Source organism: Nomia melanderi, chromosome 3 (genome assembly GCF_051020985.1).
Source record: "Nomia melanderi isolate GNS246 chromosome 3, iyNomMela1, whole genome shotgun sequence".
Classification (NCBI taxonomy): domain Eukaryota; kingdom Metazoa; phylum Arthropoda; class Insecta; order Hymenoptera; family Halictidae; genus Nomia; species Nomia melanderi.
Window position 1 is genome coordinate 22,885,734 of NC_135001.1, and position 26,187 is coordinate 22,911,920.

Genomic DNA, 26,187 nt, shown 5'->3' on the forward strand with positions numbered 1-26,187 from the left:
CTAATTTCACCATTACTATCGGGCCAAGTGCCGCTAGTGGACGTCCCCCTTTGCCTTCTGTCCGTTTCAGACGAAAACCGGTTGGGATCAGCGAGTAACTGTATGTTCATATGATCATTGCAGCATGTTCTCGAGTGTTTGTGTGAGTGAGAAACAGTTGAAAGAAGTTAATTCAAGTGTTATCCGATCATACTCTTTTATAAATGCACATGTAAGTATTTATCTAAGTAATTAAATTTTTACAATTTAGTTTATGCGCTACTTAGTATATTTTATTTTGTTTTCAATGATATACGGTTATTTAAATTTTCATACTTTCGATCGATGAATTTTTGTATATATTCAAACTGTTCAAATGTTTTGAACGCGAGGAAAATAAATTAAACCTTTACCAAATCATGGACGATTATCTAACCTTTTTTTTAGTAAACCTGTATTTCTGCACGTGTGTACGTAAATACATTTTGCTATAAGTAAGAAGAGCAAGAATTTTGGTAGAAAACATGTCAGATCCTATAGACATTATTGATTTAACGATAGACTCACCAATGAATAAAACATCGAAATTACGGAGTAAAAATCTTAACAGAATATCTGGTAATAGTACGGAAGCAGTAACAAAAACAAAGACAACAACAAACCGTAGAAAATGCGACAAAGTAAACGGACAATCACTTTCAAATTCTGTTATGTACGTAGTTTTAACATCGTTAAAAAATGATTCTACCGATTTTATATAAATTTATATAGTACTAATAAAGTAATTATGTTTAGAGAAATACCGAGTGAGAATTTGTGCAAGAATACGCAATCAACAGAGATAATAGATCTAGATAATAGTCATCTGTCTGGAAGTACTAAAATTGATAATGGAGATAGCTGTGAAGAAAAAACAAATGCATTAATGTGCCCAATATGTTATGAAAAATTATCCTATGATCGGAAGCCTATGAGTACTCGGTGTGGGCACATATTTTGTAGAAGTTGTTTAGAATTGGCTATACAGAACAAAAAAAGGTGTCCGCTGTGTCAAACAAGAACTACATTTCGTACCTGTATCACCTTACATCTGTCTTTTTGAAAATAACTTTTGCTAAATTATTTTATTAGTTCTTTATAGATTTAAAAACAACACATACATGCTCAGGAAGTACCAAGAATATTTTTCATAATTATTAATATGTAAAAATATGTATTTGATATCTTAAAAGACTATAATTTAGATGTAGAGTATACGACTGTTTATTTTATTATCTTATTAATTTATTAAGATTTATCAGTATGACATAAATATTAAAGAACTAATTAAATGTTTCTTTCATATTATTAATATATCTCTGACAACTTTAATACATCTTGCAATGAAATAGCCTGATGTTTACATTTTGGTATCACCTTGAAGTGCCCTTTTTGAAACATTTAATACGAGAATCAATGGAATGTAACGTTCTACCCATGTTTTAATTTATCAACTTTTATATAACTGTGTGTTTTAACTACTATTGTGTGCATATAGTTTAAAGTAATTAGTATTAAAATATGTTTACAAAGAAAGAAAAGAAAATGACGTATTTCCTTGGAGGTAGTATAGTAGGAGCAACAGGTAAATATAATTTAAAATGTTTAATAACAGTTAAATTTATTGTATTGTTATGCTTTATTAATTTTTTTTTCTTTATATTCATAGCTGGTTTTCTAATTGGAAAAATGATTGGTAACACATCGAAAGTGCAAGCACAAACATGTGGTAAGTTCCTTACAATATTTCTCATTAAAGAAAATATATTTACTATTAAATACAAGTAATGTTTATTATTTTTTACAGAATCAAAGACTTTTAATAATACAAAGATAATGAACTATTCTCAGGATGACAATATTCATAACATACGTTTACCTAAAAATGTGTATGCTGGTCATTTGCGTTCCAAAAGCACTTCAGAAAGTGAAAGCAAGAATTGCAAAGAAGAACCAGTGTTCAATAATTCTTTTACAACATTGGACAATTCATTGGAAAATAATATGAACGAATTTTCTTTTAAACCAAAATATAATTACACAACGCAAAAAGTATGTTACAGTGACAATACAAATTTTAATGATATAAGCATAGAAGATAACGTAGAAGTTAATACGGAAGAAAATGAAAATTCACCAGAAGCAATAAACATTAAATATGTACCTAATGCGAACAAAAATAATTTACTGAAACGTTCAGAATGTTTTACAAGTACAGAATCAACTGACAAATTAAACATTTTATTTAATGATAAGTAATATGATAAATATAATATGCAACAATTTAGCACTTAAAATACAGCATTATTATCATAAAATTAGATTATTACTATAATACTATGTATCATTTATAAAGACACTAATCTATAAGTTGTATGAGATGTAAATAGTTTATTTTCTATTTTTGAAATATATGTACACAAGTTTTGTAAAATGCATTTTAGAGTAATTTAAATATACTTCCCGAAATTTTCGTGGTTCCTAATTCACTTAACATAGAAGTTTAATAACTATTCCAATTATGTTTGATATTCGTATAAAATATTCTAGACTAATTTAGAAATGTAAAGTATGAAGTACAATACATTTATATCGATTAATATCAATCTCACTGACATTGAAAAGAACATTCCGAATAAGTACTTCTACTATTTTAAATTTTACTTACTCCTGAATTCAATGTCATCTCCGAGCACCCGATTGGTTGAATCTGTTCGTACGCCACGCCTACATTCTGCGTTATGGCGGTGTGTCAGAGAAATGAGATACACAGTCTGTTATGAAGAAAGGACTGCGTTTTGCAATGAAGTCGGTACGCGTAACAATTTTGAATGGTAATGCGGTTAACAGCGCGCGTTTGAAACGTGAACGATGATAAATCCGAACTGATTTATAAATCTCTCGAATGTCATATCGTGCCAGTTAATTAATTTACTGCAGTGAATTCGAGTTTTCTATATTGTGTCATTGACTCGAGGCGAAGTGTCAAAATCGTTCAAGCTCGCCTTGACTTGTGTTTAATGAAACATTATCGGAACAGAAGTACTGGAAATCTGTTTTATAAAACTTGACTGAATTCCTTAAAATTGAACTGTTTAAATCACATACGCCTTGGCTAATCATCGTTACCAAGCAAAAAAAAAAAACTGTTATTGCATCTACTGCAATTTTACATGGGAAATGAAAAGATGTATGTGACGCTAATGCTTATGTTTTCTTTTTATTCAAAGTCTGTCCAAGTGTTAGGTTTATATTCAGTGATTTCTCTCCAGAAATTGTATCGAATGCAACGCTATTTATAATTGTTTGTTAATTTTTATACATTGTATTACTTCGTTGTTGTTTTTTTTAACTTTATAAGATTAACTGGACAACTGATTTTGTTTAACACCATTTTTTGTAACATTGTATGCGATTCTGTTTGTTTATATTATATTGGTATCAATTCTTCATTAACATTAACATATAAAACTTGTTCAATGTTTTGCATTACAAATTTCATTATTGTGAACAGACACGATTTATCAATAAATATTTATGTTATTTATCTTGGTTTATTCATCATTTCTTGACTATATTCTACTTTTTCTTTTACATATTAAAACATTGTTATGATAATATTACAGTTCCGTACGATTATTGTTAAAGTAACATAGTTGTGTATAATACTTTGTATGTTTTAATACAATTGCAGGTTACTAGATGTACATTGAAATAAAGCGTTAAATAAGAAGGCAAAAAATCTCTGTATGTAATTACATAGCTAATGATGTATGCTTAATCATGATATCAATGACAAAAAATAACCAAACACTCATCAGGATGTGTTTTTCTAATGTTTATCATTAATCGCATCTTTGCTGAGGTCAGAGAGTGATGCCGGTTCATCAGATCAATGTTAATCCACCTGACTGGCAACCACCTCTGTCACTTGGTCCTTCCAATAATAATAGTCCTGCTACTGGTCAAAGTTTACCAGAATGGACTTCAAGGGTAAACTAGTACCATATATTTTCTTTATTTATCATACAAGTTTATTCATATATATTTAATGGAATATTTATTTAACAGGAATCAACATATGCAGCTGTAGTTACGATCATACCAGATCATTGTCACTCATCTGTGAGCACATTATCCTCCAGCAATCATGATATTTGTAGGTAAGTAATATTTCATTTAAGAAATTTCCTTTTAATAATTAAAATATCTCTATATACAATTCTCTATATATCTCTATTAAGCTTTCAGCAACATTAAAAAATGGTTGAAGCCCATAATTTCTAAAAATTATGTTTCTCTATTATATAAACTATATTTGATACTATAAAGATAAATTACTTATGACAATGAGTACATATGTTTCTTGTATCGCAGAATATGTCATTGCGAAGGTGAAGAAGGTGCTCCTCTTTTAGCACCTTGCTACTGCAGTGGTAGTTTACGCTATGTACATCAAACTTGCCTTCAGGAATGGATAAAAGCTTCTGACACGCGTGCTTGTGAATTATGCAAATTCACATTTATTATGCATTCTAAAACGAAACCATTTTGTGAGGTATATTTTTCCATTTATGTTTTCTCTGTTATGCTTTGATTAAAACAATAAATAATGTTTATCCTAAAGTAACAGAATGTAATATTAATTGATCATTTTTAGTGGGAAAAACTTGAAATGTCAGCGCGAGAAGTTCGTAAATTATGGTTTGCGGTTATTTTCCATACATTAGTTACACTTGGTGTGGGTTTATCTGTATATGTACTTGTTGAACGATCCGTGCAAGATGCCTTAGATGGATACGTAGACTGGTCATTCTGGACTAAATTAATAGTTCTTGTAATTGGTTCTACAGGAGGTTTAGTTTTTATATTTATTCAATGCAAAACATACATTATACTATATAGAAAATGGCGAGCATTTAACAGGTAAATCATCTATAGTGGCACAATCTTAATGAGATAATATACTATGTCATAATTATAGTCTCTGTATTTTGTAACTTATATTAATGGATAATATGTTTTAGAGTAATATTCATTCAGAATGCTCCTGAAAAAGTGGTGCTTCCTCCTTCACCTACAGACTCTTTCAGAGAAGTAACATTACCTCTAAAGGAGCTCGATCATACCATATTACCCCGTAACATAGATCCTCCATGTGCCTCGCAGATGGTAAAATCAGATTCTGATGCTCCTCCACAGAGGCATGAAACTCATATGAAACTTTACGTATTCGATAAACTGTCCTCACTGGAAGACAATATGTAATATGATTGGGATAATATGGATGAATGCTAATTGTGTATCGATAATTAGCGAAATTGTAATACCAGCATCAGCATGTTTGTCTAGAATATGCCCTAATTCTGGACGAAAATACGATTTTGGAAAATTGAAGTTTCTATTTCGAAACTTTCAAATGTCCGCCCTTACGGAGCACCTTTATTTGAAACTTAGTACTTCAGTGCTTACATTGACAATGGGATAGCTGAAAGTGTTCAGTCATTGAACTAACACTTCATCAGACATTTGTGTACATAATTATTGTATCTGTGATGTTATTAAATAAACTTTACCATATTTAAACAGTACATCCAATAATATTAGCGTAATTATTTAAAATTATATTTTTCAATTTCTTTGTATTTTCTTTCAAAATATTATTTTCTACACGAATTTCAAACACATTTTTATTTTTTTAATAAATGTCTTCATGAAGAAAAAATGACATAGTTTCATATTATGAACCTAACATGTTTACATTACTTTATTTGAAAGCACGTGTCACGTTCTGTCATATGGACTTGTTTATTAAATCTACCTACTATCTTGCATTAAAGCATTATAACTCTAAAGAAAGTTTTTATCTCTTCAATATGGATGTTTACAGTTAAAGAAGGATAAAGGAAAAATTTTAAATGTATATTCAAATTAAATTATATTATGATACATTACTTGCACGCATAAGTAACCAATAAATAATTAACTCCAAAAATTTATTTCATGAATAATTTATTATGAATATACAAATTTTCGTACTTTATATATTAAAGTACAATTCAGACCAATTTAATATGGTTAAAAAGTCTAGAGAGATATGGAAAAATGTTTACAAAAATATTGTTCACTTTATGACACATTATAAGCAGTTGTTAATACCGTTTAGTACAACATAGAAACACCTTTTCAGTTTAAAATATTTTTATCTACGTATGCATAATGTATATGCAGCATTTCATTTAAATACTACATATGTATAATAACTGTGGTATATTATATGTTTGTATATACAATGAATATTACTATTATTAATTCAATGCAGAATTGTATTACATAATATATCAATAATAACAATATTGTCCAAGTAATATCAATGAGTAGTTTTAAGTATCTGCTTCCTTTTTTAATAAATAAAACGAAAAATATGTATTTGCTCAAATGTACGATAGAAGTTTTAAAAATAGTATAAAATGTTTAGTTGTGGTAAAATTTCGACATAATAATTTTTGTAATTGTAGAACCAATATAAGAAATACAAAGAATATTGTTTTTCATTTATCACAAACACAAGATATTTAATGTACTTCAGTACATTAATGCTACAATTTACTCTGTAAAAATGGATTTAAATAGACCTTGTATATATTTCTCATTATCAAACGATTATTTAACAAAAATATGATCATCATATTCTAAATACAAAATATGTTTGTTTGTATTTTAGGTTTTTTGTTCGAAGCGTATACTCAGTTTATAACATTAATATTAAACATCCAGGAACATTGGTTCTACTTGTTCATAAAGATTTCTGATCAAACAGATTAGGACAACCAATCTCATGTATTATAAAATTACACAATCTGTAGGTATATACACATGCAATTTAAAATTTATATTTATGTAGTCTAATACGCATCTAAAAAAATATAAATTATTTTTGTTCTATATATATATATGTATATATATAATGCAATGAAAATTATTAAAAAATATAAGATTTTGAACAGAAAAATTGTTTAATTTTAAAAAGGTCAAACACATTAAGATCAAAAGAAATAATAATAATTGCAATGTAAATAAATTGTATAATAGTGTGTATAATTCTGTTTGCAAAGTTTTAAACATACAAAACTGCAAATTTGGAAACAATTTTATATTTACAAATATTTCTTCAACCATAAATTATTACATTTTCTGTAATTAATAAAAATTTTGGAACTTTCTATAATTTCCTTTCGCCTAGGTATAAAAATTGATTAAAAAGTATTTTTGAAGATGTAAATAGACATTATATGGTAGTATTTTACAAGTCGATTATTGCTTCTAATTTGTAGTTCTTTTGTTATTTCCTTCTTTTGAATATCCTATTTTAAAACCCTTAAAACATTTGGCAATAAAGTTTAAATGATGTGAAATTTAAACAACACAAGTCTATTAAATATGATACAATTTGATCTTCGAAATTATATTAAATGGAAGCAGATTTAAGACTTACTAACAGTCTTATGTCTTCTTATATTTTATATACAAAAATGATAGAACTTGAAGAAACTTTAATTTCATAATCACAGCGTTTACTAATATTTTCAACAGTTTAATACCCCATGAAATTTTTCTTCTTTTTATAACTACATTCCATATTTGCATACTGTGTATTTGCAAGTAGATAAATTGTTCATGCACATATTATACTTAACATATGAAAATGTCCTTTTACATATTTCATTTGATTTCTATGCGCAACAACAATGCAGTGATGTAATTTTAATGCAGTGTATACTTAATTCCGTTGCATTCTGTCTTTTTAAATAGAAAACATATTTACATTTGATCGTGTTAAATATTTTGTAAATAATAAATAACATGTATTTTGATTATTATAAACGATTAGACGGAAGAATGCAGAGTTAATATTTTGAAAATTCATATCTGCTATATCAGTCTGTTTTATCTGACATAAATTTTACATTAGAAAAAATGCAGAATTAAGTATTATTTATGTGATGTAGTAGTAATAATAAAAATAATAATAATAATAATAAAAATAATGCAATAGTGACATACTTATTAGAGTTCTAAAATTAATGATCTTACATGTAAAGAAAAAATCACAACCGGCAAGTAGCCAATTACATACTAGTAACAAAAATATGATTAATATTGTAATAAATTATGCCATGTTTGGCTTCAGGAATTTTACGAACGGCATACGATGTAGCTATCAGAATCTAAAGATCCCTAAACTTCTAGAGAAAACATATTCATCATAAAATATCATAGCTTTATCATTATACAGAACAAAATATACTTGAGTAAATTTTGAAATTTGCATTTGTTACAATTTCTTCTAATAATTAAAATGTGATTAATTTGAGATATTTGATAATGCAATAAATAAAGTAAGCGTTCTTGCACAAATACCTTTTCCTTGGATAACAAAATTGAATATCAATTCATAAAATTTTAATATTAATAAGGATTAGAAAATTCCGATAACAGAGTAGCCGTACTTGATCACAGAGGATATTCTAGAGAGTCTAATAATTATAATATTTATGCACCGCTTGAAGGCCTTTCCCAACAACATAACCATCTGCGCCATAATGGTAAAGGTTTTCTACGCCTATATAATAAACTAGCACCACCTCGTCGTGTATTAAGAGCACTAACTATTGCTTGATCGAATGCTTCTTTAAGATCATGTTGAGTCAACGCAGATGTTTCTACATAACTTACGGCACCCACTCTTTGAGCTAATTGATGTCCTTCAGAAGTTGTAATCGATGTTTGACTATATCTTGCTAATTGTAACATAACATGTACATCTGACCTTAAGTCACTCTTTGTCCCTACCTGAAATCATTATCATTGTTTAAACTTATGTCTTAACAGTTTCAATTAATTTTCTTTCTATATAAATTCAACCGTTTTATAGTTTTACTATGTAATGTGGTTATATAGTAAACGATTACAATAATTATTAATATTACATTATTACCAAAATAATAGGTGCATTTGGGCAATATTTTCTTATTTCATAAATCCACCTTGAAGCTACGCTATGATAAGAAGATGGGCATACTACGCTGAAGCAGACTAGGAACACATCAGTTTCTGGATAGCACAATGATCGCAAAGGATCAAAGTCATCTTGACCTGCTGTGTCGCATAGTTGAACATTTAATGGTTGACCATCAACATTAACTACCACTGAAAATAATTTAAATAATGAAGTTAAATGTATTTAAACGACATATTTAAATAACAGAGTTAATAAACTTATAGAAATTTACTATACTTCATCACTTCTATCTATAATATACTTTATTACTGAATTATTTAGATTGTGAAATGATCACATTCTTGGAGTCTTCTTTTGCAACAAGTAAGATAAGATTATACGAGAAACAAGGGAAACCTTAAAGACTTCTTTTAAAATATTAATTTGTCTACAACACGAAATTTTAATACATTTAGATAATAAAATATTTACAGTGATAATCACATATCACTATATTTACAACTCATAATTAAATTACATATCGCAGAATTACTTTTTATTAACTGCTACGATTAAAAAGAAAAAGAATAACAGATATTCGTAAAAAATATGTACAAACACAACTAATACATCGGTAATTAAAAAAACTGTTCATCATCGAAAAAGTTTTTATCGTTAAAAATAATTAAATTAAATTTCATTTACAAATCATCACTGTACAAAACACGCACTGTTTTATTATTATTCCAAACGAGACTGGATATCGTCGTAGAAAGAATTCATTATTATAATTAAGTGATCAACTAACCATTGTAATTATCGAAAGCAGTGGGCACATATTCCCCAGGGAATCCGTTCGTCGAATAAGAAACAACGAGACTGGTTTTTCCAACGGCACCATCACCTACTAGAACAACTTTAATTCTCCTATCGAGTGGAGTGGCACTGTGGTCCGTGCCACTGCCGTTTGAATTTTGATTCTGTGCAGTACACGTCGTCGTCCGTTTCGCCTGCATCTGCATTGTTTGTCTACTTTTCAGTAAAGGCTTAGTCCAATTCGTATGGGATGACGGCGGCATTATTTCGTCCTTTATTTTACCACAGCCACGAGCTTTCATGCGTGTATATACTGCACACTGAATAATAACGCAAGCTATATAACCTCTACCTGTCCGACAAGAGAGCGATGCAATCAATTGCATCTATCGTTATATGTTTCCTCTCGAAATCATCGTATTTCCTCCGTCCCTCCTACTGACACTTGTAGCTCGCACGATCACGGATAGAGTTTCGGACACGATGCTTTCGATACGCCCTGTCAGGTACTGTGTGCATCGCTCGAAAACAATGGGGGAACGTACACCGTACAGGAAAGATGAAAAAAGAGAAAAAAAAGGAATTGATCCACCTGCCGCGACGCGGAGCCACCTGTTATTACGCTTTTCTTGCGGCGGTCACAACCGGTGGCACAGGTACCACGCGCTCCTATTAAATTGGCCTTACCCTTGATTTCTTTGTTTCTGTCTTAAGAAAACACCATGACACTTAATAAGTTGCAATATTTATATCTGCTTCATTGAAATCTAATCGATGCTATGTATTTATCATTTTTTTCTTCCCCGTGATGTAAGTAATCATGTTATCTGTTGGAATAGGTACTTGGATGCATCAAAAGATAATTTTTAGTAGACATCAGTGATAATAGATCGTATAATGCTTATTTACGATGCTGACAGTATTTCAAACATAAATATTTAGACACTTGAAAATGAAAAAATATGTAATATATTTTATTCCGAACATTTAAAAACTTTGGGAACTTTTCTAAAATATTTTATCAAAAAATATTGATACATAAAGTATCTAAATATATGAATTATTTATTGTTTATATAATATTGCAGAATATATTAAAAGTTTACTCGATATAGGTTTCTGAAGATAAGGAAAGAAATAATATTTTGAAGAAATACATGATTTGCAACTTATTGCATGTAACAAATAAATCAAGGAAAATAGTAAATAACAAATTTCTACTTTATTAGTACCCAGTAATTATAAAACCACCATGTGCATGAATAGAGACTCAGGACAATTTTTTTATTGTATAATTTTTCTTAAAATGACCATGATTTAAAGAATCCTTAAGATTTAATGCGACCATTAATTTTTGAACTCAGACTTGTACTAAGAATAGAACATCTTTTTTTATATCTTCTTCCTACTTACATAAATAAATAAGTATTCGATACGATTTGATAAAAACAAATGCATACGATGCTTACATTTAAATGATATAGAGTTTATGGAATATGACATGAGAATGGAATACAATTATGCTATGATTTCTATTAACAATCAATCAAGATTTTGAATAAGTAATACAATTTATTCGTACATTGTATCGCTAACACAGCAAATAGGATTCAAATAATAATGAGTATTAATGACTCACAGAATTATTGGTGATATGTATATATTAGAAAATAACCTATTAAAATTAAGTGTAATATTTGAAACATCGTTTCCTTATTATGGTTCAAAGAGGTATTGTAGGAAAGGATTTGAATAAAATTGTGGATTTTTAGAGTGACCTAAGAAAAGAATAACGGTATGCCATAATTACATCCAACTGTGAAAATTATCCATTGATGAAAACTAACCTCGAAGTCGTATAGCATTGTTAATTTTTTACACATAACTTTGCACAAGATATGAAAAAGATGTTTCGTATTAAAGTTTAATAGCAAAATAATAAATTTTGTTTCAATCTTTTTAAAATATACTTAAAAGACAATTATTGGTTTAAACAGAATATTTCATTATTCTTGTCTAGGATTACTTTAGAAATCTGCAAAATTCAATTCGAATTGGTAGATAAAAATTTACAATGTGTGCAGTTTAATATAACTTTGTGTTTTAGAAGAGAATGGAAGAAAAATTGAGTAAAAAAGGTTACCGCAAACAAAAACGAGCTCATCACAGGCTTCTTAGAGATATGAATATTAAATGCTCTGATAATCCAACAAAGGTTGCTATTTAATTTGAAAAATAAAGTAATTCATGAATACTAGAAAATATATTAAACATGTTTCTTTTATATTTTCTCATAGTATGTGATGATTTGTAATGCGGGTTTGGTAACTGGATTAAAACGAGAAACATTACAAAATATTATAGACTCGATTGTTTCAAAGTATGATATAATAATGCCACTAAATAAATCCTATTGTTTCATTAAATTTGATTCAATGGAAGATGCAGAATGTGTTTATAAAAAAATTCATGGTCACACGAATATTAACAATTTAAATACACCATTATATGCAACATTTGCAGAATCAGGTATATTATGTGTTCATAAATTTAACCAAATATATTTCTTGCATTATTAAAAAATTGAAAATATCATTTAAATGTGTACATCAAAATTTTGTTTCAGTTCCTGATTTAGATGATCTATCTTGTCAAATTCCTTCAGGACTTAGATTAATAGAAAATATTATAACTGAAGAAGAAGAGACACGTTTATTGAGTTCAATTAATTGGAATAATGAAGGTATTATAAATATTTTATAATTATTAATTTATCATATGTACATAATTTTATTTTCTAGAATCACTTTCATCCGATTTAAAACATAGAACGGTTAAACATTTTGGATATGAATTTCAATATAATTCAAACAAAGTAGATCCTAATAAACCAATTACACCTATTCCCAAAGAATATCAATTTTTACAAACATTATTTAAACAATATCACAATGTACCGTATGAATATGATCAATTGACAATAAATCATTATTTGCCTGGACAAGGTATATTACATGAAACTCACTTTTTAATGTAGCTTTATTTACAATATTTATTTGTAATGGAATTACTATTGTAATGTTTTATAATTTAAGGAATTCCCCCACATATTGATACACATAGTGTCTTCGAAGATTCTATATTATCTTTGTCATTGGGTTCATCATGTATCATGAATTTTAAACGGGAAGATAAAAAAGCTGATATTCTTTTACCTCCTCGTTCATTGTTGATTATGTCAGGGGAAACTCGTTATGCTTGGTCTCATGGAATTTGTCCTAGACATAATGATCAAATAAAAACAGCAAATGGAATAACAACACAACCACGAAGCACAAGAGTATCATTTACATTCCGAAAAGTCAGAAGAGGTCATTGTTCTTGTACTTTTCCAGAATACTGTGATAGTAAAGAAAATCTTTTCGCTACATCCATTGGTGACAAAGCAGCAGTAGGAATAGAAAACTCTTATGTACACGAAGTATGTGTCAGAAATGTAATTTTTTTATTTAAACAAAAATTGTATCAAATTTATTTATAGGTTTATGAAAACATTTCAAGTCACTTTGATGAAACAAGGCATAAACAGTGGCCAAATGTTTTAAAATTTCTTGAGTCCTTAAATCCAGGTGATATTCTATTAGATGTAGGTTGTGGAAATGGTAAATATCTCCATGAGCAACATATATTTAAGGTATAACTTCTCTATTCTTACTTATTCATTTTATCGTGTATCCTACGATCAAATTTAAAAATCTATGTACAGAACTGTAAAATGTACTTACATTTTCATAATATAAAAACGTTTGTAGTAAAAAAATGAAAAAAACTCTTAATACCTTAGGTTGGATGCGATCGAAGCCAAAATTTAATGAAAATATGTCGCAATAAAAGATTTGAAGTCTTCTTATCTGATTGTTTGTATTTACCATACAAAGATAATAGTATAGATGCAGCAATAAGTATAGCAGTAATACATCATCTTTCAACCCATGAAAGAAGGAAACAAGCAATTTCAGAATTGGCACGACTTCTTAGACCTAATGGAAAATGTTTAATTTATGTATGGGCGAAAGAGCAAGAAAAAGATTCTATACGAACTGCATATTTAAAATATGGTACAAATAAAAAGGATGAGAAAACAGAATTTGTACAGAAATTGACAGAGTATGGTGTAACATTACCAGTGCACGAAAATCGTACAACATTTATGTCTACGGATATGCTTGTTCCTTGGAAAAGAAAAGGAGGAGGAAACTTCTTGAGATATTATCATGTATTCGAAGAAGGTGAATTACTACGCTTGTGTTCGGAAGTACCTGCGATTACAATAAAACATGTATATTACGATCAGGGGAATTGGTGTGTAATTTTACAAAAAATAGAATAAAATAATTTATCTGAAAAGAAACATTTTTATGCCAGTCATTATATGCGTTTAAATAGATTTCTAAATATTAAAAGTATAAACTTAATTAGAAAATAAGACAAATACAAGAATTATAATGCATTAAATGATTTTACCTTTATTGGAAAAAGAACAAAATACATGGAATATGTGTACTATACAGGGTTTTAGATATAAATAGTCCCTGATATCTAGTTTTGTCAATATAAACATGAATAATGCGTAAGTAGACAAGACAAGTGCACTGTACAAAGCTCACTCTGCTTGACTTTTACTTGCTATTGTGCTTCAATCGTATAACATATTTAATAGCAATATAGATTATCATCATCAATAATAATATTATTATTATCATCTGCATCATAATTTTCATTATTATTATTACTATTGATATTAATATTAATTACTTGTAGTAGGTATCGCTTGTAAATATATTAGCACACCTTATTCACATAAAAATAGTATCCAATTACGAAATTAATGGAGAACGATAATTGATATCGAACGTTGTTTCCAAGAATTGCAACCAAATTTTATATTGAGTGTAATTATTTTTAGATGTAAATGTCAATAGTGTACATAATATATACAACGATTGACAATACTAAACTATTAGTAAAATTGTTATATATTTTTAATTGGCGAGTGCTTGAATTAGGACAAAATATACTGTCCTTCGCTGTTTCATTTGTGTATTCAAAAACTTACACAGGTCCAACTTCTTCAGGATCATAGTTTTTTACTCTTTTGTTATATGCAATTATTTCCTAAATAATCGAAGTGTTAAATGTTTACTTATATTTTTTTTTTCAAAGTTTTTAAGTAACTTAATAAAATCAGCTCACTCTTTCGTATCTGGCTCTATCTTCTTCCGCTATTGCCATATATTTTGATTTAGTTTGAAGATCCGTACTCATCCATAATTTACCCAATTCTTTAGCAATATCACCTACACCCATTTCTGGATGTAATTCTCTCATTTTTCCTCGTAACTCTTGGCAGAAATAGAAAAATGCAGATCTGCAAAAATACTTATAAATAAAATATAAAATATGGCATAATCTAATTAATAGTGCAAACACATACAATGCTCTTTTAGGCGCATCTTTGTCTCTATATCTTTTTGTTCCTCTACGCGTTGGTTTTTCTGTTTCATCGTGACTTACATAATGTCTGTCATAGTAATGCATTTTCTTATTGCAATGCGCACCATCGTCTGGTAACACAATCTGGTAACGCAGTATATGATTATTAATTTGTATATTTTTATTACATGTAACGTTTATTAAATTATCCCATACAGACTTACTTCGTTCTTTACTGGTACTGCATTAATAATAAAATTTTTACTTTGCATGTTCGACCATTTTGTTTGATTGTTTGAAACACTGGACACATTACCAGGTTTCATTACAGGTTCACCGCATTCTAAAAGTTGAATAATTCGTCGCATATAAATTTATCAATGAATTTAAAACTCTTCTGCTTAATCACATCATATAAATGAATAGCATTTATATTTAAAAATAATATAAAATTTCACCTTGAGTCATATTTGTTTGACCAACAATCATTGTATCTCTCATTCCAGAATTCAAAGAGTTATCACCTGTTTTTGTAAGATAAACATTCTTCCTGTCGGATGATTCCATGGTTATAAAAAATTGTTCTTCTAGAATTCTTTGCTCAGGAACTCAATAATCTTTATAAAATTTTTACCTGCTTTTAATACTTAAAAAGAATATATTGTTTCGTTCTGATAATTATTTGTATGTGTATTAAAAAAAATACGAAGAAAACAATGTATAAATAATTTCAACTGTAATATAATTATAAGCAGTTTTTTTCCATTAATTTTGTAAAACAAAAGAATTTTTGTACAATTAATTATACTCATATTTTCAATGGAAAATTTTTAAACTCATGCATAATTATATAAGAACTAACAAATATTAATTATAATAATAAGTATTATAATTACCAGAAATATTGTTTATAAAAAGCATATAATACCCTGTTGTGACAATCTTAGTAAAATACCATTATTTTGTAGAACTTTTCCACTCTCTGTAAAATAAACGCGATAAAATTCAAAATTATTTGACAGATGTGCAATAATTAATTGAAAAAATAAATTTTATGTGAAAAATGTAAAATATGTTATAGTCGGTACGAAAAAATGTCATACAATGAAAAATACTTGAAATAATTTATTCTAAATTATTATAATTCGTCTAATTATAGTTTCAAATATATTAACACTACACGAATTCCGCTTGTATAATATTATACAACACAATATGACACACGGTACATACCAAGTACAATAATATCAGATTTTATTCATATATTTAACAATAACACTTTCGCAAAATCTAAAAAAGTAACATCGTAGAAAGAACAGACTTCGTCGTTAAAATATAAACATAAAAAAAAAAAGCTTTATGTAGTTACATCGCATACTTCCATTAAAAAAAAAAGCTGAATGAATGTGTACAAAAAATACAGTAATGAAGAAACAAACTGGAAACCATAATTCGAACGGAAATATTAAAATATTAATGTTCGAATAGAATAGAGACATGGGAGTGATGAAAGTAAGAGACGAATGTAACAGATATTTACCTACAGATGACGTACAAAGGCAATCGCTACTATAACAACACAATATAAAAGCTACTTCTCGGTGTTGAACTCGAAAGAGTAAAGGAGATGTAAATAAAATGAGATTTAACTTTAAACGTAAACATTATTTCAACTTACCAGTAACAATTGAATATCAGCATTACAAGTATGTGAAGGAGTATGCGAAAAGCGACTGTAAGTAACGCGGAACGTAACTTATTAAGCATCCATTCCACAGATCGGTCCTATCTATACCCATCTATCCGTACGTATCACGCGTACCGTGACTAGCATTATACACGGGCATATACGATGTTCAAACGCAACTTTTACTAAATACTTTAAATACAAATTTATTGGGAATCCGAATATTTACTGGTAAAATACTTGCCAGTTATTGAACCATAGAACGCGAATTATTGACGACAGGACTCGATGTTAAAAAACAGATCGTATAAACCAAGCTGATTGAAGCAGATATGACCGGGCATGGCCACTTTGTGGTGTGCATGTACATGCATAATGCGCGCGCGCGCGAATACACGTAACTTCTATGTTATATACCTGTAAAAGAATATCATTCCTATTTTATTACTAACTGTTTAATCTTTTCACCTTGTATATTGTAAATAAATTTAATAAACAATTGGAAAAATCTGAAAAATGCTTCTTAGTTAAAGATAACGTTAAGGTTAATTCACACGGCATATTCTTTGTGTGTGTAAAATATAATTTATATACAGGATTTCAGATTATGTTGCTTTGATTATAATAAAATCATACATATTTATTAAGTAATATAATAAAAGTCATATGCATATTCATAAGAAGAAAAAGTAAAACGAATCTCATTAATAAAGTATAAATTTATTGTTTTTATCTTTTTATTTTGACAGCACGTATAAAAATTGTGTAAAATATAATAAAATTGTTCATATTAATCTTTACATGTATACGTATATGTACAAATGTTTAAATATACGTATGCATATGTAAATATTTACATGCACTAGGTGAATACTTATTTATATATATTTTATTTTTTTTAATGTAGATTGATTAGAAAGTTGAAATATATACATGTGAATTGGTGTTGTATTTAGGATAATTAGATTAAATTTGATAAAAAGAACTTATTTACATGTAATTTATTTTTATTTATTTTGTAATTTTATTTTTAACATTTGATAATAATACACATTAACGTTTAATGTGGATGTTTATCTGAATAAACTGTAAAGTTAAAGATCGATTCTTTCGTAATTTATCTCGATTAATATATTGACACATGTAGGAACCTATGTCAATTATCAATATTAGGAAGATTTTAGACTTTTATTTAATTGTAATAATTTAAGGTATAAAGATCAAATAATTTATATTATTAATGATCATAAGTACGATAAAATGATTTTTAAATGACGAATTACGCATTGACAGTTGTGTAAAAGGTTATATCTACCTCAGTATTGTTTTCTTTTTGAATACCCACGTGCTTAATGTATAAATAATATACAAAATCATGAAAGAATCATTGTTAACAAATTGTGAAAAAAACTTCGTAAATAAGTCAGTGGAACGTGGAACGGTAAGTATTTTTATTTGATTGTTTTATTCGAAAAGGTACAAATAATTGAATACCTTTAATTTATGAAAATATTTTTAGCGATTAGATGGCAGAAATTTATTGGAAGCACGGCCAGTTAAAATTTATTTCGGATCTAATTGGGGTAGCTGTATGGTGTCACTTGGTCAAACTAGGTAGAATTAAAATGATCATTTATCTTAATTTAAATCTTAGCATGAACAATAAAAATATAGTAATAAAGTATGTTAATCTTTATATATTTAGTATTACTTGTAATAACTAATATAATTCATTATGAATAAATTAATATTAATATCAATATATACAAATTACATTGAATACTTATATGTTACATATATATACAATATATTATATGAAAGTATAAATCATTGTTACAGAGTAGTAGCACAAGTATCATGTGATATTCAACAGCCTAAAACTTCACGTCCCAATGAAGGAATATTGCACATCAATGTTGAACTTAATCCATTGGCAGCACAACATTTTGATGGTAATAGACAATCTGAAGCTTCAATATTAATCAGCAGACAGCTTGACAAATGTTTTAAAGATTCAAAATGTATTGATTTGGAATCATTATGTATAGTAGCCGATAAAAAGGTTAGTAATTATTTAAATACTAAGAGAAATATTTAATATTAACAGTAGTAAAATAATTTGCAAAATCCAATTTTGCGCTGAGAGCATGTGCAAGTGGGACTTGTCATTTCAATTCGAGGGATTAAATAGTAGGTTTTATAAATTCATTATATTTACTTTATATATACATAGTGCATCTTTTACAATCATGTTTATGGCAATTTTGTGAAAAATTTATTAGTTCTGATTATGCACACTGCCATTTAAGAAATTAAAATTAAACATACATAATCAGGGTTAAAAATTCAATTAGTTTAAATAATTTACATGATACAGGTATGGAATTTAAGAGTTGACATAAATATTATTAATCATGATGGAAATTTAATAGACTGTGCCTCCATTGCAACATTGGCAGCACTTTCACATTTTCATAGGCCAGATGTAACATCAACCGGTGAAGATATTATAATTCATTCTTTCTCTGAAAAAGATCCTCTACCTTTAACATTGTATCATTATCCAGTTTGCGTATCTTTTATTACATTTGAAAGGTTAGTACTTTTAATTTACTAAATCCTTTAAGAAGAATATATTTTCCAATGACATTTTATTCTGTAGTGGAAATACAATCATGGATCCTACATATTTAGAAGAAAGAGTTGGGGTAGCACAGCTCACACTTGGTATAAATTCTTATAGAGAAGTGTGCAGTTTGCATTTTAATTATCTGACAAAAACCATGACTGTGGAGGATGTTATATCAGCTGTTTCTAATTATGCAGCAAATTATGCTACTACATTAGTACAACAGATCAAAGAAGCAGTAGCCTCCGATGTGGAAGCAAGGTTTAGATTGAATTATGTATTAAAATACAATTCTTTATAATTTGTTATGTTCTAATCTATATTGTATATACACAGGTATAAGAAAGATGACCGCAATACAAATCGTTTTAAAGAATGTATAACAATGAAGAAATTAACCATGATTAATAATGACTGTATTAGCATTAAACTACGCAAATGGGGTGTATTAGATAAAATAGAAACTGATGGTAAAACTTTAACAATTACTTATTTAAATCTTTTTTTTGTTCTATAAAACTTAATTTGAATTTCATATTGTATAATTTAAACAGAAGTTGGTTCAGAAGAGGTTGAAAATGACAACTTCAAAATTATAAAACCTGGAGAAGGTTCAGCTGAATTAATAATAGATACTGTAAGTATATGCACAATTAAAATACAATAGAGTCACTGTCTGTTACACAAAATAAATTTTACAGGGCATGTCGTTTGGTGAAGGTGGACCTAGTACATGGAACATGTCAAATTCCTCAGAGGAAGAAGAAGCAAGTGACATTGAAATTACAGCTGAAGTGAATAAAGAAAAAAAGGTGTTGGATGATGCAGGTATGATTTTATAAATTGCATAGTCTATCAATAATTTGTATTTATTTCATATCCTTTATGTATAAAACATAAATCATTTATTGTTCTTTTAGAAATGAGTGGAGACAGTGAAGAGGAAACAATTGAAATGTTGGATTCGAAAGATATAATGCTATAAATGTAAATTAATAAAATTAACTAATCGAAATATAGTTTTATACATTGCATTTAATCATGTTCTTTTTTAAACTAATACATTTACATTTTTATTAAGCAATATATTAATAACTATAAATATAATTAAATTAAACTTTCAAGATTTAGTGTTATACATAATATATTTTATCATGTTTTATACATAGATCTTACAAAATACATATGCCTATTAACAAGTAAAAATCCATACACATACTTTTGATCTCACTAGTAAAGTATTATTACAATAACAAAACTCATAAAGTGCAGCCTAGGCTATGTAGTATCATTACTTAAACCATTCTTTTGATCCAATTTATTTGCATTTGTTTTTACTGTGTACATGAAAAAACTTAATGCTTCTCTTTCAATTACAGGTATGGTTTTGAAATGCTTCATAAGTGTCTGAAATAAAAAATATGCAATTTGTTTACCATCTAAATACAATCTACGTGTTACATATCTTTACATCTTATAATCTTTTTTTTAAAGTATTAACTATTATACTTACATCGGCTAATTGAGCCTTATTTAAACCTGGTCTTGTGGAAACTTTATAGTGCCTCTTATACCGTCTTAATGTACCAACTTGTAATTGAAAAAGGTCAACCTCTGGAAGATCATTATCTGTTTCCCCTGAATCTTCTTCAGAATCTTTACGTCTTCGCTGTTGCTGTTGTTTAGATCTTGCACATTGGATTACTTGCTTATGATAATCACAAATGTATATATGACGTGCCTATCGACAAATCAGTTATATTATGACAATCATAATATTAAAATGTTAAAATCACAATATTAAAACATTTCCTTTCACAGTAAGACTATCCAAGTGAAACAATCATTAACAAATGATAAGTATACTATGTAAACAAGTGTATTTATTGCATAAGCAGTGTATAATACTAAAACATTCACTTTTACAGTCATATAAAACTACGAGATCAGATAAAAACACTACGTACAATATTCAAAATACTATACGTATATTTATAAAATTATTAAACATCAACAAAAAAGAAAAACAGGTATCTACAATCTTATTTGTTAAATATTAACTTTAATCGTCCATAAAGAATTTTTTAAATTTCTTTTCTACGAATATTGGAGTTCCACTGCACTCCATAAACATCGAATAATTAATTCAAGTGTAATGCTACAAAATTGTACGAAAAAATGTCAAGAAAGCAAGCGATGTGAGTATCTTTTATTGCAACTTTTGGCAACTGTTAATCTTACCACTTGATCGAGATTAAGTTTCAATCGCCGTTGAGTTACAGTTTTTTGAATACGTTTGCTGTAAGAAGCGTTGCCAGCTGGCCGAGTGCATCGTTCACCCTCATCTACAAGGCAACAAATTTGATCAGCAGCTCCCCTGGAATCTTCTTCACCGGTACTGAATCCATTCATTTTTTTTTTATTCTTAACATCAACTAAATCGGTATGAAGAGTATGTAGAACTTTAACAACCTCGGAATGTCACGGCGTATATGTTTGCGTCAAAAAACGGCGAGTCCCAGGGCAAAATACACTCGGCGATGTCTGCTTTTCACACTCATTATTACCAGTCGAGTTTCATTTGTCGAACACGATTTATCAACGAAATTCACTTCCTTGCTCACAACGAAACACGACTTTCGATAATCGACGTATAGTCTATCGTTTATTCCAAAGATTCAAGTTTGCAAATCGATAATTTAAATAATAGAGTTTGCGTATTACAGGCACCTCGTCGTTCAACGATGTCGTATAACGTATCACTTTCTTTCCCTCGAACGATTTAACACGCGAGTTATTTTTATGTGTACACTACGACAACAAGTGTTCCGTAGATTTTGCCGTAACAGAAACGTTTAACGTTACGATTTCCTTCGCAACGGGTTTTTGATTTTACGGATTCCTTCAATGCTATTTGGTACGATACTTCAGCAGCTTCACCGCGTTTTGTTATTTACACAACTACATCGATTCGCACGATCTGCGTAAAGGCGCGCATACATATACGAATGTTTTGGTACATGTACACGGCTCAATACAGAGGTGTTCTTACGAAGGCGAACTCCGGTGTTTTTCGAGAACCAGTCTTTGGTGCGCATGCCCACAGAAGCTGTGCTCCATGAATATAACTGCGGAACACCATGATGCGTTGCATGTATTTACTTGCAACGATTAAATCGAGTTTCATGAATATAGCATCGGTTCCCTGCGATGTCAAGTGCGCAGTTGCTGTACCCCGTGAATAAATCGAATTTTTCAATATTTTTAAATATATGGAAAGATTAAATTGTAAGTGTGAGACGATGAAAGTAATTTCTTAAATGAAATTGAGTTCATAAAAATCCGTATAATTTCTAAATACAGTTTCGTACAGTATCACTTTTCAAATGTTCCCGCGTTTCGAGTGCTTTCGATTCTTCTCGTGTTTTTTTTTATTCAGTGGTCTGTAGAGCGTAATGAAGATAACGTCAGCAAAGACGCGGTAACGTCGACTCGCAGTTGTTTTAAGATCACTCGATTCGAGGGCGCGAACAGTAAAGGTTTGGATAGTAGTTTCACCTCTTTAAAACTATTTTTATGGTTTCACTTTGATGCATTCTCATTCAAGAAAATTCAGTACTACCAACTCACATGCTATCATCGACGGATGATAAAATAGTTTCACTTCCACGTTTTTTACAATTTATAGGTCCCTTTTTGTTAGTACAAAGAATTATTTATATTTTCTACGAAATTTCTCATCAGTTCTCTCTTATTACGAAGTTCGTAGATGTAACCCTAACGTTGGAACTACCTATAATTAAAGGAGAATTAGTGATGCTTTTTATATACATACGATTTGTAATTTATCTATCGTACAGAAGTAAACAATAAAAAAACTGGGCAAATACTTCCATCCTAAATTTGAGGATACGTAGAATTGTTAATCTTAGTTATTTCTTATCCATATGTTGCATATTTACACCGCAAGTATTTACGTAGAAAAATCAATGTATTTACTGTTACAGGATTATAAATGGAATTATTGAAAACATGTTGATATTTTTGCAATATGTACCGCTATGCAAAATTATGCGTTATGTCCAAAGTATTGTAATTAGAATGTTATAATAAGAAGCTACAATAAAAATTTCGTCATGTGTATTAAATGTAAAACGTAATATTGAATTATTTCATCTATAATTAATATTCTGCATATAATACGAATTATATATTTTTTTATAAATCATTATTATGTAATACACCCGTAACATATATTATCTATAAAATCGTTACAGATAAGTTTGCAATATAAAACGAATATGTTCTAGAGTTGTACTTCGTGTAACCTTATAAAAAAAATATTCTTTTATTAATCTATCATAAAAACCGTGTTTCAATGTACGTAATTTATTCGAATGTTACTTAAAACATGATACTGTCAGACATTCTATTTAACGAGGTGACGATGGTGATTACAGTTCTATATTTTTAACTCGAAGTGTTTTCGAAATAATATGTACGGAAATGTTTATTCCTACAAGTGATACGAAATACTATAAGTACTGGTTGCATCAAGTTGGCGGTACTGTAATTTGCGCCTTAAATTTAGCTTACAGAATCTAGCGCCACCTACATTAATAATAAACGCTAACCTTAATCATTTAAATCATTTATTCCTCGCGATAGACGGTCAGTCAAGCCGAAACTATTAAGTAAGTTTTATTGTTAAAAATTTATTTATCCCGTTACACGGAACAAATATCGTTCAGAGTGAAACGAACGATATGCTATAGGCGATTTTCCACGCATGATTTTTCCCGCCCTTTTCGCCAGCAGACATTTTATTGGGGGGGTAAAAAGAAACGCTTCAAAACATAAAAGGTTGATGCTGATTGGCTTACTTTTTGCGGCTTATCTGAAATAAGCCAATGGTAATACAGATTTTCCCCATACACTTTCATATGCCGCACAAGTGGCGTGGGGTCGCGATATTCGAAGCTGAGAATCCTTTTAGCTGTAGAGGACCGTCCAGGTAAGAAAAATCTAAATATTTTTCTTTCCGAGCGTTGACAGATTTCAGCGACTAACAATTGATTACTAGGCCATCATCGTTGTATGATACGCGTAATACGGGCAAACATTTGGTGAAGTGCTATTGTGCTGCGTATCGTGCATATACCTTTTATTTCTACACAACCGTCATAGCAAATGGCTGCCCGGAGATGTGTTTAGCAAGAAGGTTCTCGTGTACCTTGTTATCGTTTATGTGCTGATACGTGAGGAAATATCGCGTGACAGTTTTTACCATTGTGAAAACATAGATATTCATGATTCGAAACGTAAAATGTTAGCGTGGCTTCTATTACGGGTGTTTCATCATAAATCAACCGTCAAGGCTATAGCCCGCGTACGATCGGCCTCTGTTTGGCTACTTACGCCATGCATAGGCATATATGGGATCTTGCACTATAGCGCCCGTTATGGTTTTATAACGAATAATTTGCTGCTTAACGCGTAGATTACGGGAGTGAGCATCGTGCACTTAGAAAACTCATGGGAAATAAGGGGGACTTTTAGTCATCAGTTTGTTATCTATGGCCCGATTTGCAACATATTGTGGTGCTTTTGATTTCCCGCTCACGTCCAATTCTCCGAGCATCGAAAGTTATATGTACATAATCTCCGCAGTCGCGTATGCACGGTTCGGTACGTTACCATTTTTCAGATAATGGACATCTATGCACGGTTCGCAACGCTCGTAGTTTTATTTCGTTTTCAAGCAATTGAGTCGGTGTGTGCAAAAACAGGGAAAAAGAGGAGTGCCATGCACAGTATGTGTACGCGTAAGCGTCTCTTAAGCGTCTGTTTTTGCTGTGTGCGCCATATCTTCGACGGAAAATATACTGCAAGGCGCCAAAATGACATTACCTAGTTCCTTCGATTTTTATTGAATTTTCCGCTATCGAAATTATAACCTTACTCCGGTTGCTCTCTGAAATCTGTTAACGCTGGTTTCCTTATATGTGTATATATATATATATTTCTCGTGTAAATATCATGTATGTTGATTATATGGATTATATGTGAAGATGATTATACGTAAAATGGTGGGAATATAATCAATGGATGGAAGACATGTTTGCAATACGCAAACGTCACCGTACTTGTTGTATGTGCGTAGTATGAGGTTATATGTAGATTGGTGAGGATGTACATGTGATTTTATACTTGTTCCTTTTGCTTATATATTCATAAAATGTTATCACAACCGTGACTTTTTTCTCGGTAATGTGTGTGTAATTTATTTGGATGATATTGTCATTATTTAATGACCTCGCAATTCTCGAAAGTAAAAATATTGCCAGCATTACAATTTCGGCGCTCTCTACTACGTTTATGATTAATACGCTCGAAGCAAAATTATTGCTACAGATATTAATGAAAATAGTACGTAGAGGTTATAAAACCAACATTGAAACTTGTTGACTCCTTTTTTCTTTCTCTTTTGTATTTTCAATTTACGAATTTCGTGGAAAAGGTTTTATCGTGCTTTTTCGATTAT

General features: G+C 29.3%; 8 protein-coding genes across 29 annotated transcripts; 5 read left to right on the top strand and 3 right to left on the bottom strand.

Annotated features, from left to right (window-relative positions):
• The first annotated feature begins 11 nt into the window (after positions 1–11).
• On the top strand, positions 12–1,370 carry LOC116429328 (uncharacterized). Its single transcript, XM_031982157.2, has 3 exons — positions 12–211; positions 427–691; positions 775–1,370. Exons 2-3 carry the CDS (start codon positions 504–506, stop codon positions 1,079–1,081), a joined length of 495 nt encoding a protein of 164 aa, XP_031838017.2. The 5' UTR covers positions 12–211; positions 427–503; the 3' UTR covers positions 1,082–1,370.
• Positions 1,371–1,453: 83 nt separating this feature from the next.
• Positions 1,454–2,456, top strand: LOC143174301 (uncharacterized). The gene is made up of 3 exons (XM_076365379.1): positions 1,454–1,603; positions 1,688–1,747; positions 1,826–2,456. The coding sequence occupies exons 1-3, from the start codon at positions 1,540–1,542 to the stop codon at positions 2,275–2,277; spliced, it is 576 nt and encodes a 191-aa protein (XP_076221494.1). The 5' UTR covers positions 1,454–1,539; the 3' UTR covers positions 2,278–2,456.
• A 290-nt stretch (positions 2,457–2,746) lies between these two features.
• Positions 2,747–5,609, top strand: LOC116429325 (E3 ubiquitin-protein ligase MARCHF8). Of its 3 annotated transcripts, none has more exons than XM_076365361.1 (6): positions 2,747–3,208; positions 3,713–4,011; positions 4,090–4,181; positions 4,396–4,576; positions 4,679–4,944; positions 5,046–5,609. In XM_076365361.1, the coding sequence occupies exons 2-6, from the start codon at positions 3,895–3,897 to the stop codon at positions 5,284–5,286; spliced, it is 897 nt and encodes a 298-aa protein (XP_076221476.1). In that variant the 5' UTR covers positions 2,747–3,208; positions 3,713–3,894; the 3' UTR covers positions 5,287–5,609. The 3 variants fall into 3 exon arrangements, with proteins under 3 accessions (XP_076221476.1, XP_031838009.1, XP_031838008.1); XM_031982149.2 differs by having other exon boundaries at positions 2,755–2,830; XM_031982148.2 differs by having other exon boundaries at positions 2,763–2,830; positions 3,889–4,011.
• A 28-nt stretch (positions 5,610–5,637) lies between these two features.
• On the bottom strand, positions 5,638–10,556 carry LOC116429326 (ras-related C3 botulinum toxin substrate 1). Its single transcript, XM_031982151.2, has 3 exons — positions 9,828–10,556; positions 9,017–9,228; positions 5,638–8,871 (listed from the first exon to the last, which is right to left on the bottom strand). The coding sequence occupies exons 1-3, from the start codon at positions 10,219–10,221 to the stop codon at positions 8,572–8,574; spliced, it is 906 nt and encodes a 301-aa protein (XP_031838011.1). The 5' UTR covers positions 10,222–10,556; the 3' UTR covers positions 5,638–8,571.
• A 386-nt stretch (positions 10,557–10,942) lies between these two features.
• On the top strand, positions 10,943–14,816 carry LOC116429323 (tRNA (carboxymethyluridine(34)-5-O)-methyltransferase alkbh8). Of its 2 annotated transcripts, none has more exons than XM_031982146.2 (8): positions 10,943–11,565; positions 11,945–12,049; positions 12,132–12,363; positions 12,461–12,577; positions 12,636–12,839; positions 12,930–13,315; positions 13,376–13,528; positions 13,679–14,816. In XM_031982146.2, exons 2-8 carry the CDS (start codon positions 11,948–11,950, stop codon positions 14,222–14,224), a joined length of 1,740 nt encoding a protein of 579 aa, XP_031838006.2. In that variant the 5' UTR covers positions 10,943–11,565; positions 11,945–11,947; the 3' UTR covers positions 14,225–14,816. The 2 variants fall into 2 exon arrangements, with proteins under 2 accessions (XP_031838006.2, XP_031838004.2); XM_031982144.2 differs by having other exon boundaries at positions 11,087–11,565; positions 11,942–12,049.
• Positions 14,335–17,390, bottom strand: LOC116429327 (high mobility group protein B1-like 1). Of its 19 annotated transcripts, none has more exons than XM_076365366.1 (8): positions 17,259–17,378; positions 17,006–17,060; positions 16,224–16,309; positions 15,786–15,944; positions 15,552–15,670; positions 15,329–15,471; positions 15,088–15,262; positions 14,335–15,009 (listed from the first exon to the last, which is right to left on the bottom strand). In XM_076365366.1, exons 4-8 carry the CDS (start codon positions 15,892–15,894, stop codon positions 14,947–14,949), a joined length of 609 nt encoding a protein of 202 aa, XP_076221481.1. In that variant the 5' UTR covers positions 15,895–15,944; positions 16,224–16,309; positions 17,006–17,060; positions 17,259–17,378; the 3' UTR covers positions 14,335–14,946. The 19 variants fall into 19 exon arrangements, with proteins under 19 accessions (XP_076221481.1, XP_076221490.1, XP_076221486.1 ...); XM_076365375.1 differs by having other exon boundaries at positions 15,786–15,914; positions 16,283–16,309; positions 17,259–17,373; XM_076365371.1 differs by having other exon boundaries at positions 15,786–15,914; positions 16,283–16,309; positions 17,006–17,390.
• A 531-nt stretch (positions 17,391–17,921) lies between these two features.
• Rrp45 (exosome complex component Rrp45) lies at positions 17,922–20,682 on the top strand. The gene is made up of 10 exons (XM_031982233.2): positions 17,922–18,225; positions 18,308–18,455; positions 18,534–18,628; positions 18,854–19,076; positions 19,392–19,609; positions 19,677–19,904; positions 19,980–20,113; positions 20,198–20,280; positions 20,345–20,471; positions 20,564–20,682. The coding sequence occupies exons 2-10, from the start codon at positions 18,390–18,392 to the stop codon at positions 20,626–20,628; spliced, it is 1,239 nt and encodes a 412-aa protein (XP_031838093.1). The 5' UTR covers positions 17,922–18,225; positions 18,308–18,389; the 3' UTR covers positions 20,629–20,682.
• Positions 20,683–20,769: 87 nt separating this feature from the next.
• Positions 20,770–22,747, bottom strand: Sap30 (SIN3-associated polypeptide 30). The gene is made up of 3 exons (XM_031982234.2): positions 21,885–22,747; positions 21,157–21,384; positions 20,770–21,050 (listed from the first exon to the last, which is right to left on the bottom strand). Exons 1-3 carry the CDS (start codon positions 22,053–22,055, stop codon positions 20,922–20,924), a joined length of 528 nt encoding a protein of 175 aa, XP_031838094.1. The 5' UTR covers positions 22,056–22,747; the 3' UTR covers positions 20,770–20,921.
• Between the last annotated feature and the right edge of the window lie 3,440 nt (positions 22,748–26,187).